The 12,876-nt window shown below is 38.4% G+C and overlaps 1 protein-coding gene across 2 annotated transcripts in view; it reads left to right on the top strand.

Annotated features, from left to right (window-relative positions):
* The window catches only part of ITGBL1 (integrin subunit beta like 1), a 260,806-nt gene extending 248,263 nt beyond the window's left edge, over window positions 1-12,543 (top strand). The window contains exons 9-12 of one of the 2 annotated variants that reach the window (XM_039473178.2): window positions 2,625-2,771; window positions 9,988-10,101; window positions 11,086-11,193; window positions 11,718-12,539. In XM_039473178.2, the coding sequence (XP_039329112.1) occupies window positions 2,625-2,771; window positions 9,988-10,101; window positions 11,086-11,177 (353 nt within the window). In that variant the 3' untranslated portion in view covers window positions 11,178-11,193; window positions 11,718-12,539. Of the gene's footprint in view, window positions 1-2,624; window positions 2,772-9,987; window positions 10,102-11,085 lie in introns of both variants that reach the window. The other variant, XM_039473177.2, reaches the window with a different exon arrangement.
* Window positions 12,544-12,876: the final 333 nt, after the last annotated feature.

Below are 12,876 nucleotides of genomic sequence, written 5' to 3'. Positions count from 1 at the left end.
AGAACACAAAATGTGGAATCATGAGAGGGAAATGTGGGAGAGAATCAGGGCTGGAGATACAGCCCTGTGGTCTTGGTAGTTATCTGAAAGCCCACAATTTAATGGATAAATGGATAATGGAGAAATTATAGAGAGATTTAAAAAGATGATTAAAGATAAACATTGGGTAAATACCTACACTTACTCGTTCAGTTAAAAAAAAAAGAAGAATAAAGAGAGACAAAAAAGGAGTGTTGACTGGGGCAGCAAGAATCTTGTATCATGCCAATAGAGAAGAGACTTGCAAGGAGAAAGCGGCTGTGAATCTCAAATATACACATTCAAATGATGTAGTGGTTGAAAGAGACAGGAATTAAGAAAAGTCTGCTGTGACTCACTTTCTGAAGTGAAATATAGAGGCAAAGCAACACATTGGGAAGAGTGTAGATATTGGAATCAGAGGAACTGGAGTCAGTTCCGATCCTGTGTGGTTGAACTATGTGATTGAGAGGAAATTATGGCACTGAATCTCTCTGAGGCTCAGTTGGCTGACTGTAAAATGGAATTACCACCAGACTTCAAGGCTGTGTTGAGAATAAATTTGAAACATCACCATGTTACCTCCATGTATACCTTTATTTCATCTTCTGCAAAGCTGAGCCACCCTGCATAGTAGGCTTTCACTTTGCAGGCTTCCCTTAGCTTCTCAGGCTGAGCGAATTATCAGTCATATATTTACATAAATGCTATTTTTAAACTTTACTTTCAGGGTTTCAGTTTTGAGGGTTTTTGTTTGTTTGTTTGTTTGTTGTTTGTTTTTACTTTTCACTTAAGTCAAGCTCAGTGAAAAAGACCACAATTACCTGATTTATTTATCAACTCATTTATTTATTTACTTTTTTCCATTTTTGATAACCCGTGCGATGGACAGTCATCAACCTTAGAAAGTGCCAGAGTGCATGCTGATTGAGTGCATGTTAGAGGCATGGCAGTGACATTTTTCTTGCAAATTAGTAGTATCCCATTGGTGTCTGATGTTTTTCCCAACATATTCTTTAAAAGAAGGTTAGACATTTCTGGTACCCTGGCTTTCTTTCAGGACCCCAATTTTCTCCAGGGGAGCAACATATGCTGGATTTAAAAACTGCTCTCCCAGACCTTCTCTGGCTGTTGGGAGGCACTTGTTGCTCAGCCTGCGAAGCAGGGACATGGTATGGCCAAGGGAAAATCTCTTTTATTTATTTTAAAAAAATAGTTTTCCAAGAAACCCTTTCCAGGAGACGTCTACTTACCTCCTTACCTCTCAGTGATCAAAAACCTTCTTTTCACCACAGTCACTTACTACCAACCCTCATTCTCCCAAGTGTCCTTCACTACACTTACACTTCTGCATTTTTCATCACCGTATTTCTCATGCCATAACTTGGACTTCTCCACCAGTCTGCTCACTTTCATGCTCCCAATACTCACATCCATCAATTACATTCATCCATGAAATAGATGGGTGAAATTCAAGAAAATCCTATTACTCCTTAAAAAAAATTATTATAATAATTAATTGCAAACCCTTAAGCATTGGTAACTCATCCTCCTTGTGCAGAGCTGAATGGAGGGGAAGCAGCTGGAGCAAGGTTCACTCTTGAGGGTCTTGCCAGAACGAATGGTTAACAGAGAATGATGTCAACAGCTTCAGAGAGGCTAATCAGTGTGACTGATGAATGTATCTGTCCCTGAGAGAGGAGCAGGCACCACTTTGACCATCATGCTTGATTTTGTATCCCTTAGTGCCTAGCAAAATGCTCTGTTTATAATAGATACTCAGTAGCTCTTTGCTAGGCAAATAGTTGATTCAGAGAGACCCTGCTGTAAGACAATGCACATATCAGGAAAAGGAAGAAAGGGTTGAGTGGAAGCTTAAATGGAAGAAATTGAAATGGAATTTCATGCAATCTAATGGTGTGTTGGTGGCAAGCAACTACACAAATACAATGTTTCATATATACCAAAAGATAAACATCTTAAAAACCAGGAACCATTGTCAGGAACCAAACTAAAAAAAGGAGCCAAATGGGAATCCAAGCCGACGTTAACTTTTGTGCAATGATAGAGAGACACTATGACTTCCACTTTTATCTCTTATTATTAGTAAGAAGAGATTTACACTGATAAAGTAATATAGTGCCTAATGCCATTCGTATGAAAGTTAACCTTCTGTTTTATTAGTAAGCAACAGGAGAATAATCAATCAATACTGGCAGCAGTGGTAATGTGACTAGCCTTATAAATTGGTCTGGACAGCCTGGTGTGTGCAATGAAGAATAGCACTAAAACTCCATACTGATAAAAATGCAAATGAAGAAGTATTTTCTATCAAGAAAGGGTGGTATAATTCTATTTTGAATTATTGCAAGATTTCTTTCTCAAGTCTATCTACTATGCTACATTCAAATTTATTATGTTAAGCTAGAACTCTGTTGTAAGTTCTTTTAAACAATTGCATGCCAAATTGATTACGCATAAAGAAAAAATGTGTTGGGTAGGAAATAAGATCCTACGGTTTATACATTTCTTTCTTAAAACCCTCTGCTTCAGCTGGTTATTTACCCATCCTCTTCTCTCGCTCCCTCCCTGTGGTTGCTTCACAGGCCACGGCACATGTTCCTGTGGTCGCTGCGTTTGTGAGAGAGGATGGTTTGGGAAGCTCTGCCAACATCCGCGGAAGTGTAACATGACGGAAGAACAAAGCAAGAATCTGTGTGAATCAGCAGATGGCATATTGTGCTCAGCGAAGGGTGAGTGTCTCTGCTGGAGCCTGGACTCGATTCCTGTTCTGACACATGATTGGTAGAACAGCATGTAGCAACTGTCTTTCCCAGACTGAACTTTGCATGAAAGCAAACCACTAGGTCCTCTGCTGTACCCAACTTGAAGCTTGCAGATTAACCAATTGAAGTTTTAAATCTAAGAAATGAAATGCATGCAAGAAGAGTCATGCAAAAATATCCCTGTAAGTGAAGTTATTGCTGAAATGTATAGAATTAATACTTATATAAAGAAATTAGGACAACAAAATATACAGGGTACTAAATGGACCCACAAAAGGGGAAAGAAGGCCACAGAATGATTGTTGAGCTTACCTCTAAAACAACACAGCTCAGAACTGTGGAAAAGTAATCATAAGCGTTTGAGCTACCAAGGCATAGGACCCTGGGAAGTTCTGGGGCGAAATTATTTAGCTGCGTATGGAGCAGGGAGGGATTGAAGGTGTGAGAAGACATAAAAGGAGACAAAATATTTAGTTTAATTGAGCTTAATGTTTTAAAAATGAAAGAAAAGCTATGGGGGTGGGTAGTATCTCACAAATCTGATGTAATTTTCTTTGACCGAAAAGTCACCAATTGTTCCAAGTCAACACGTTCAGCCTGATATAAGCACATAGGTCATTGTTCAGCTGGGCACAGTGGCTCATGCCTGTAATTCTAGCACTTTGGGAGGCCAAGACGGGTGGATCACTTGAGGCCAGGAGTTCTAGACCAGCCTGGCCAACATGGTGAAAACCAAAATCTACTCTACTAAAAAAATACAAAAACTAGCCAGGCACTGTGGCTCACATCTGTAATTACAGTTACTTGGGAGGCTGAGGCAGAGGAAGAGCTTGAACATAGGAGAAGGAGGTTGCAATAAACCGAGATCACACCAGTGCACTCCAGCCTGGCTGACAGAGCAAGACTCCAACTCCAAAGAAAAAAAAAGGAATAAAAAAGAAAGCCTGCCAAATGGTTATAACCTACAAGTTGGTTGAGTAGAAGCCACCAACCCAATAAAACATTTGCCACGGAAACACATTCAAGGAAAAAGAAAGCCTTCCCCATCTCCCATCCTACACACACATACCCCCCTCACACACACATACACACACACACACACACACACACACACACACACAGAGAGAGAGAGAGAGAGAGAGAGAGAGAGAGAAATTGGAACAGATTTTCCCTAAGTAAAGAACACTAACAGATTAAATTTTGAAAACCTTAATTTTGATGTTTCTGTAAACTATTCCTGAAGGGACTTTAAAATCCTGCCATTGTAGTGCATATGGCATCTTCTAGAAAGCAGCTGTGTTCTTTTTTGCTAGTGACTAGGAAGACACAGGGAGCCTGAAAGATTCTCACCTCATGTCTGGGTAGCAGTCCTTCAAAGAAGCAGAAGTTATGGAGCTTCCCAGCTCTCCTCTTCAGCTCAGTATCCTCCTTATACAACAGACACAACTTCTTTTTCAGACAAGGCACAGCCCTACCCTCAAACACCTGTGCTGGTCAAGATGACCATGCAAACAACTTTCTGAAGAAGACAGTGAATCATAAGTGTGCTAGAGACTCTGAATCCTATTGTCAAAGAACCACACCAGTGAGGCTACCACACACGCAGGAAGGAAGGAGGTCCCTGAAGCAAGATGGGTCATGTGTCCTCTAAACAGTAGCTTTTGTTTTGCCTCATCTGCAAGACTAATGCTATGAAAGAGACTTTTTGGCAGAACTTCAGACATAAAAGAGGATAGATGCTTTGACTATTTGTGGTGCCAAGAAGGGAGATGAAAATGGATGTGAACATGTTCACATCAATAGATAGCAGTGTCCTTGGTTTCCGGTAATTCTGTGTTCAAAACTTGTGTTTACAGTGCTCAGGCAAGGAGGCCATGTCTTCAACCTAATGCCATGACAGCAGGCAGGTGGAAAATGAGCTTAAAGCAATTGCTTTGTGACTTGTTTGTTCTCGCATTAATTTAATCTAATTTCAAGCCCCAAACAAATATTCTACCAGTTCTGTTCTCAAAGGGCCTCACTTTCTAGAAACACCTACCTTGAATTCAAGCTGTGTTGACAGAACCTAAAAGAAAGTTTAAAAGGAAGAGAACAAGGGAAAGAACTGGGGAGAAAGGGGTTAATGAAGAAAAGCAGGAAAGGAGGCAGGGATGGAATGAAACTGCGAGAGAGAGAAGTGAGAGGCAGGGATGGAATGAAACTGCAAGAGAGAAGTGAGAGGGAAGAAAAGAGATGTTATCAGATCACAGGAGAATCATCTGTATATAAAAAGATACTGAGAGTGAATAGTTTTTAAATTAGATTTTTTTTTTCTCTTAGCATTGCTTCAGACACAGAGCACTTAAGTTTAGATAGTGTTTTACTTGGTTTTCTGTAATGGCATTGTCACTGGGATAAGAATAGAAGCTTTTCACAGAAGCTCTACTGAATGAGGATACCCATGCATATTAAAGCACTAGCGTGCTTATTTATATGTGTTTATTTTAAAAGTCAGCTATTGTTTGTATTTCTGTGTTTACTACACTTGCCGTTGAATCATTAACCATGTCCGTAAGCAGGTCGTCCCTAAGACCTGTCCAACTGCAAGTTGAGGAAGAACACACAAACCATACTCTCCAGGGTAACGAATAGCAGTCTTCCATTTCCTAAACTGAATGTCATGCAACAAAAGCTGTTTCTTTTCAAGAAATAAACATCCTTATTGAAGTCATTACAGCCCTAGGAAAGATTCTCATCTTTTGGCATCATAAATGTAGAAAATACAAAGAAAAAAATAGGTTGACTACTGAGTCAGCATTTCCTCAAAACAAAACAAAACAAAGCCAGAGTCTCCCTAGCTAACACCTTTGCAAATTGTTTGCTTTGGGTGGTGGCAATATACTCAGAGATCAGTGAAGGGCTGAAAGCATATTTGTCTAAATTATTTGTTTATCCCTCAATGGGTAGAGAGTCTTGGAGTCTTTAAGCTTCAAAGGGAACAGGAAAGCTGCCCCGTGGCTGCACATGCTGACATTCATGTTAGTGGACGGGCGTTCACACTCCTGACAGCAGCTGACTGGGGGCTCCCTTCTTTTCTCCTATTATGGAGACATCAGTGCTGGATTAGGGATGAAGAAAGGGGACAAAACCAGTATCATGGAACCGTAATCTCTGGTAGGTACAGAGGTTAATGGGGATGCCACAGTTACTCTGGATTCCAGTGGGGAGCACTGCCCCACATCCCACCCCAGGAACCACAGGAAGAGTAATGCCTGCAATAGACTAAGGGACTTCAATATGGTGATGGAATAGAGAAACCTGTTTCCAGTTGTTTGACTGGGGTCATGTATCCTTGTTCAATCTCATGGACTTGTCCAAATTTCCTATCAGTTTCCTCAAATTTGACAAGGAAAGTCCCTCACCCTGATGGTCACAAAAGATATTCAGAATCCTCCTTTATTTGATTATGGGACAGACCTGAGCAGTGGGCATGAGGTGACCATTGGCACACTGCTTTGTGGCCCGTACCCACCAAAAGGCTGAAACATGCATTTCCCATGAGCTGTGAATAAAGCTGTCACCTCAGGAGACGATGAAGAAATAGTGTTTTATTTCTTTACAAATTTATAGTCAAGACAGTAAATCACTCCATAGAAAAATTTAAAACAAGATACATTGTTGTGACCTTCGTAACAGATGGAATAGTTAGTACAATAGGGAAAACTGCCTGCTGGGATGTCAGGTTGCAGCATTTCATCAGGCTTGAATGAAAAATAAAGTCCAGTGTTAGTAATGGAATGGGCAACTGACAAAGGTGCCTTGCCCTTAGACTGAAATCTTTTTTGTGAATAACCAAGAGAGATGAGGTTAGTGCCATGTTGGGTCTCCCCTAAGCTCAGCTACCTTTGCAAAGTACATGATATAGTTCACTTTGGGATGTGTTGTTCGTTTGGGGATTTATTTATTTGGATCCAAGACTATACAATTATATCTTTGCCTCAATTACTTCAAGCTAGATCCAGATAATCACATCCAGTCCTCTTATAGATGCTGTTATGTGACAATGGCTATAAACCACATGTCGTTAAATGTCTCCTTAAACTCTCATAGTGAAACTTCTCGGGTCCCACATTATCCAAGTAAGTCCAGCACACACACACATTCATTGACCCACGCCCCTGTTCCACATCCCCAGAAAAGACAAAGAGTAAAAGATGCTTCACAAAATCAGCCTCAGCCTGGTGTTCAAGTTGCCTCCCTCAATATGCCTGTGCAGTCAGACCTGCAGGAACACACGACTCATTTTTTAAACTACTGTATATGAGAGTTTTTGCTGGGAGATACATCACAGATAGATCACTAAAAAGAAGAGTGGATTGAATCAGAGTGAAGTCTTCAGTTAACTGGTGTTTATTGCCTGTGAGGTCCAGGGCAACTTCTTTATTCTCACTGACTTCCATTCTCATCTTCGAAGGTAACGTTTCATTTCTTTTCCCTTCTTATGTCCTAAGATGCTCTGAATCTTCATGAGAAAATGTGGCTGATTTCACAGGGATGGAAGCCAGCAAAAATGCACAGAAGGGATATGGGAACATTCTTAAGGGTCCTAATATTAAGAAAGAAAATGAATGGATTGGTGGTGTTATCGTGATGAACTTTCTGCCCTCGAACTCCTGCAAAGATCAGCTAGCTTTTCTCTGGCTGGGCTGGGTCTCGGGGGTGTGAATGGGTCTTGGCCAGCTGAGTTGAACCATTTCTCACCTCTTAGTAATCACGCAGCCTACATGGAATCCTCTCTCTGTTTGTTTCCATTTAAGAGAGGGACAGTTTGACCCCTGTTATGGAAGAAAACAGACAGCTAGAGCATTCTACAAGAAAAGTGCTATAACAGGTCCTAATAACTATTCACAGTGTGTTATTACTACATGCTATTAGTCCTAGTTTCACAAGCAGTAGAAGAATTTCCTACCTCTAAGATGCATTGAGCATTGATAAACAGGAAAGAATAACACAGCCGGGGAAATGCTGACCTAGAAAAGCTACTGTTTCGTGACACATACAAGATCAATCCTCATTTTTTATTCTAAGTATTTCAGTGACTAGTAGACTTTTGGAACTGGAATCTACTCATCAAATGCTCGATCTGTATATGCCATATTAACTTTAGCTGAGCTTACCAGGTTTCTGAAAATGCTTTACTATGGCATGAAGCTAAGCATTCCAGAAGCAAGAGCAGTGATTAGAATAGTTCCAGGGCCAGAGGATAAGTCTGAGATGAAAGATAAGATCTTTTTGTGAATTGTGACATACATAAAATGATATACTGGGTGTATATATGAATATTATAGACATAAAATCAGACACTACTTTAGAAACAGCTAAAAACAAATTCTTCAAATAATTAATATTCCTCTACGCATGGAAAGAAAATGCTAAGTATGGTGCCTTCTGAGGAAACTTCTCTGATGGTTAAATACTTCATGTGTTCTTTGTGCAGGTATCTATCACTATATGTTTGTAAAACAAGCAGTAGTGTTGAACATTTTTATGCCTAGAAATGTGTCTTTAAAATTAGAATTAAAACGTTTCTAAAATCAGGAAACTCTGCACCTGGATGAGACCACAAGAGGACCAGCATTTCTTGCAGACTGACGAGAGAAGCAGCATCCCGGGTCTTGAGACACCACTGGGCTGTCAGTCACTCAGAACTGAAAAGATGTGTCTGTTTTGCTCAAGAGCATGCAAATCAACCTGGATCCTCAGGAAAACAAGTCAAGACTAAATGGAATTATGCCGTAGCCATGCAAGAAGTTAAAAATAAATGAAAACACAACTGTCACAATAGAACTAATTTTGACTGCTCTCTTACCTTGAGAAGTGTGTCAAGAAATGGGAAACAATTAATTTGGCCTTTGGGGATTTTTGCAGCTGAATTGCATATACTGGTTTCCCTGATATGAAATATCACATAGCACTTCATGCTTGGGACACGTAAACCTGAATCCTTTCATGATATCTATGATGACCACAATTCTTTTTCCCTAATCACTTTAATCACCCCAGCTGTTAACTCATTTTTAATCATTGTGTTTTAAAAGAAGCACTAATGATTGATTCTTGCCTCTTTTCAATATATTTTGAACTTACCAATTCTACAGTTTTGTTAAATATGCCAAAATACTTTTTTCAACTGCATATTTTTTCAAGGTGGGTTTTGACTTTAAAAATTAGCGATAGCCATCTTTTAGAAAAGGGAAGTCATGTTTGGAAAGAACAATCAACTCAAGGAAAAGGAAGTTCTTTTTGTTTCTTTTTCATTTTAAAGTCTTTCCTGCTCATTGAGGCAATTTTTCCATGTAAGAGTTTTTAGCCTGTCATGGAAAGCTGCTTATACTGAGAAAACTTACTTCCGTCTGGGATACCCGTTACTTAATTTATTTTCTTTGATTTTAAATATACCACGAATACAATTTTTACTCAGTAAATGAGGGTATTTTAAATAACCAAAGAGGAAGTTTTTAAATTAGGTAGGAGGAGAAATGGGTGAAGTGGAGGGGAAAAGAGTTGAATCCAGAGCCTCATAAAGGGTGTACTTTGGGAGTATTTGAGCTATCCTAGATTATGACAGAGAATCCTGAAGATGAGGTCTCGTAAGGCAGATATACTGAGTGATTGTGTGCATTTTTAGCACTTTAATTAGCCACCCAATATGCAGGTGTGCTATTCCAAGAAAATCATGTAAACAAAATCCAAAATTAGAAGCACAATAATTTAGTAATTATTTTAATTAGAAATGCATCCTAATTTAATACAATTCCCTATTCCATTCCTTTAAAGAACAGGCACTTTAAAAACATGATTCAATTTGGTGGGAGGTGGAATCTATTTTTGAATACCTTTTTGGAAGACCGTCTATAAGAATCAGCCCCATTCTGTTCTCATTGACATTTTAACCAGACTGGGCCATGGGACATTTGCTCAAGGCTAATTGCAACTGTCTAGATCCATAATGAAGGCTTTCCTGGATGACCTTTATGAATTACAGTAAGTAAAGCTCCCCTCTGAGAAACCAACCATTCAATACACTTTTACTTTTGGATGATAGGTTATTTGAAGCCTGTTGTCAGTGTGTCAACGATACTGTATTCAAGATGGAAACCTTTAGTTGTTTCATGATGGCAAGTAATAGCCTTTGTAATTTCAGGTTCTTGTCATTGCGGAAAGTGCATTTGTTCTGCTGAAGAATGGTATATTTCTGGGGAATTCTGTGACTGTGATGACAGAGACTGCGACAAACATGATGGTCTCATTTGTACAGGTCCAGTATTAACCTTTTCTAATTGCTCTATGCCACAGTTTGTTACAGAGCCAAGGGACACTCGTCATGCAATGCTTTAGGTAGCCGGACCAAGAGGGCCAACTGTGAATATGAAGTAACTACCAAGGGGGAAGTGGGCATTTGGGAATAAGCCCTCACATTATTCCTTGGCATAGGAGAACACAAGAGAATGAAGCTGAATTCTGTAATTATTTGGGATACTTCCCAAAAGTAACCTTCCTCCTCAAACTCACATGTATGCAGTTACATATGAAATACAGAATAGAATTTTCTCAGCAACCATTTTACTTTGAACATGGTACAGGGAATGGAATTTTTGTTTAAACAGAATCTGGGTACCACTCATTGATGTGTTGGTTGCTTTTCGGGAACTGGATGTGTATGGGGGAAAGGTGTAAAGAGGGCTCAGCGCTGTCATAGCCACTAATTTATTGAGTTATCCTAATTTATTGAGTCCTCATAATTGGTTATAAATTCATTTGTTTAGCCAAGTTACAGAGGAAACGGAGTTGTGTATACTTGTCCTCCTCAGCTCTGGCAGAGTGTGTCATGAAGTTAGACCCTTGCTTCCCAACCATCCGTACTACATAAGACTGTCTTCTAGCTGATTACCTGGCCTGCCTTATGTTGTGTCAAAGAACTTTGTTTTTCAGTATTTATTCATAAGTCAGACATAACTTGCTCTCTAAGGGAAAACAAAATTGTCACCTAAAAGCCTAGCCGGAGTGATACAGGATTGTTACTGATCGGTAAATGGTGGCACCAAATAAATGCCACTCATTAAAAGTGAGATTAGACATCTCACAGCTGCTTAATAAGATATAATAATATTGTTGCACAATAAGAAATTCTACCAAGGATGAATGAAATGATTTCATTGTGGACACTTATGATTTATAATAGCATGTTTAAATTTGGCACATTTTATTATCATGATCATGATTCTCATATGTTTTATTGCAGGGAATGGAATATGTAGCTGTGGAAACTGTGAATGCTGGGATGGATGGAATGGAAATGCATGTGAAATCTGGCTTGGCTCAGAATATCCTTAACAATTACATGAGAGAGGTCTGGATTCTTATTTTACTAGGCCATTAGAACATATAAATGCAAAGGAAACCATGTATAATCACCACTAGGACAGGTTAAAAAGACCATTGTATGTTTTTCTATTTCTGAATTACGAATGAAATCTGAGTACCTATTAGAAATGAGTTTTGCAAACTCAGATGCAAATAACACTAGAAAAAAAATGTTTCTTCCACAATTAACATAAGTGGTTCCTAACGAGAGCAATTTTTCCACCCGAAAGACATTTGGCAACATCCACAGACAATTTTGATTGTCACATGGGGTGGGGTGTGAAGACATGCTGTGGGCATTTGGTGGGTGGAAGCCAGGGATGCTGCTCAGCATCCTCTGGTGCACAGGACAACCCCCAAGCAAGGAATGACCTGGCCCCAAATGTCAATAGCGCCCGCATTGAGATACACTGAATTGCATGGCTATTAGAAATCCACATTCTTACGCTAGTATTAGAATCTAAGGAAAACAAGCATATTCACATTAATCAATGGATCCAATTTTTCCAGAATTCCCTATCAGGCAACATTTTCACATGGGAACAATGAAGAGAAACACAGGAGGTAGAAAGTCAAACTGGGGCTGGATCAAGAGCAAAGACTAGTCATTAAGTTATTTGTCATTAAATCATTTAAACACTAAATGAGTAAGTACTTTGTCTACTCTCACTTTAAACTTTAAAAGAAGATTCTCAAATTATGAAAAATGTACAATGTAACATTTTAAATAAATAGTGACAGAAGTTGTTTATACTCTGTGTCAGCATATATTTACCTACTGATAATTAATTTAAAAATGAATTGTTATTCAGGGATGTCCATTTTAGGTTTTTAGAAATAAGGAATCACATTTTAAAAACTGGACAGGGGTTATGTGTACAAGAAACTGGATTTTTAAATTTTAATTTATTCCATGGTAATGTGGCCTTTTAAAAAGATGATACTCAGTTACATATATAATGGGACTGAAGTACGCATCCATTTCCCTTAAAGTACTTTCTTTTTTCTAAGGATACCTTTCTGGAAACCTGGGTTCATGTAAAGAATCAAGAAGAGAAATATTGTGATAAAATGGCACCAATCTCAGAGGCTCACAAAAGGACCAAAAAAAAAATCTAGAAATGGCTTAAATAGAAATTACAAATATTCACTCAGTGATAGGAACAAAAATGTTTATTTTCTTAATGGTGAAACTTTGCTTTGTATGAAATTCACATTGAATTATGAAAATGTACAATAATTGGGACTTCCCTTATATATTTACAGGTAAATCTACTTATACACATTAGGCAACCTTTAGTTATTTAGAGCTAAAAAAAAAAAAAAAAAAAAAAAACCTTTTTTTTCTAAAGGTGAGTTATTTTGTAAAATCCTATAATAATGTAGCAAAATCATTTCTATATTATTTTAAGATGAAAATTTTTACTTGGAAATTTTATTTTAATGATGTGAGTATTCTAGAGTCATGGCTTGAACTTTATAAGTCACTTTACCAAAAATAAGGAAAATATGTATCCGCTGAGTTACTTAAAAATTTAATATTGAAAATTATTTTGAGAACATTTAACTGATGCTGATTTTTATAGTACTGATAATGTTCTCATAATGTAATACATTTATAAAATTGTTATCTCTATCCTGAGATTAAGGAGTGCAACCATGTTGTAAG

This window comes from Saimiri boliviensis, chromosome 16, assembly GCF_048565385.1.
Source record: "Saimiri boliviensis isolate mSaiBol1 chromosome 16, mSaiBol1.pri, whole genome shotgun sequence".
Taxonomy (NCBI): Eukaryota; Metazoa; Chordata; class Mammalia; order Primates; family Cebidae; genus Saimiri; species Saimiri boliviensis.
The sequence above is the reverse complement of the archived record's forward strand: the minus strand, read 5'-3'. Positions and strand labels throughout refer to the sequence as shown.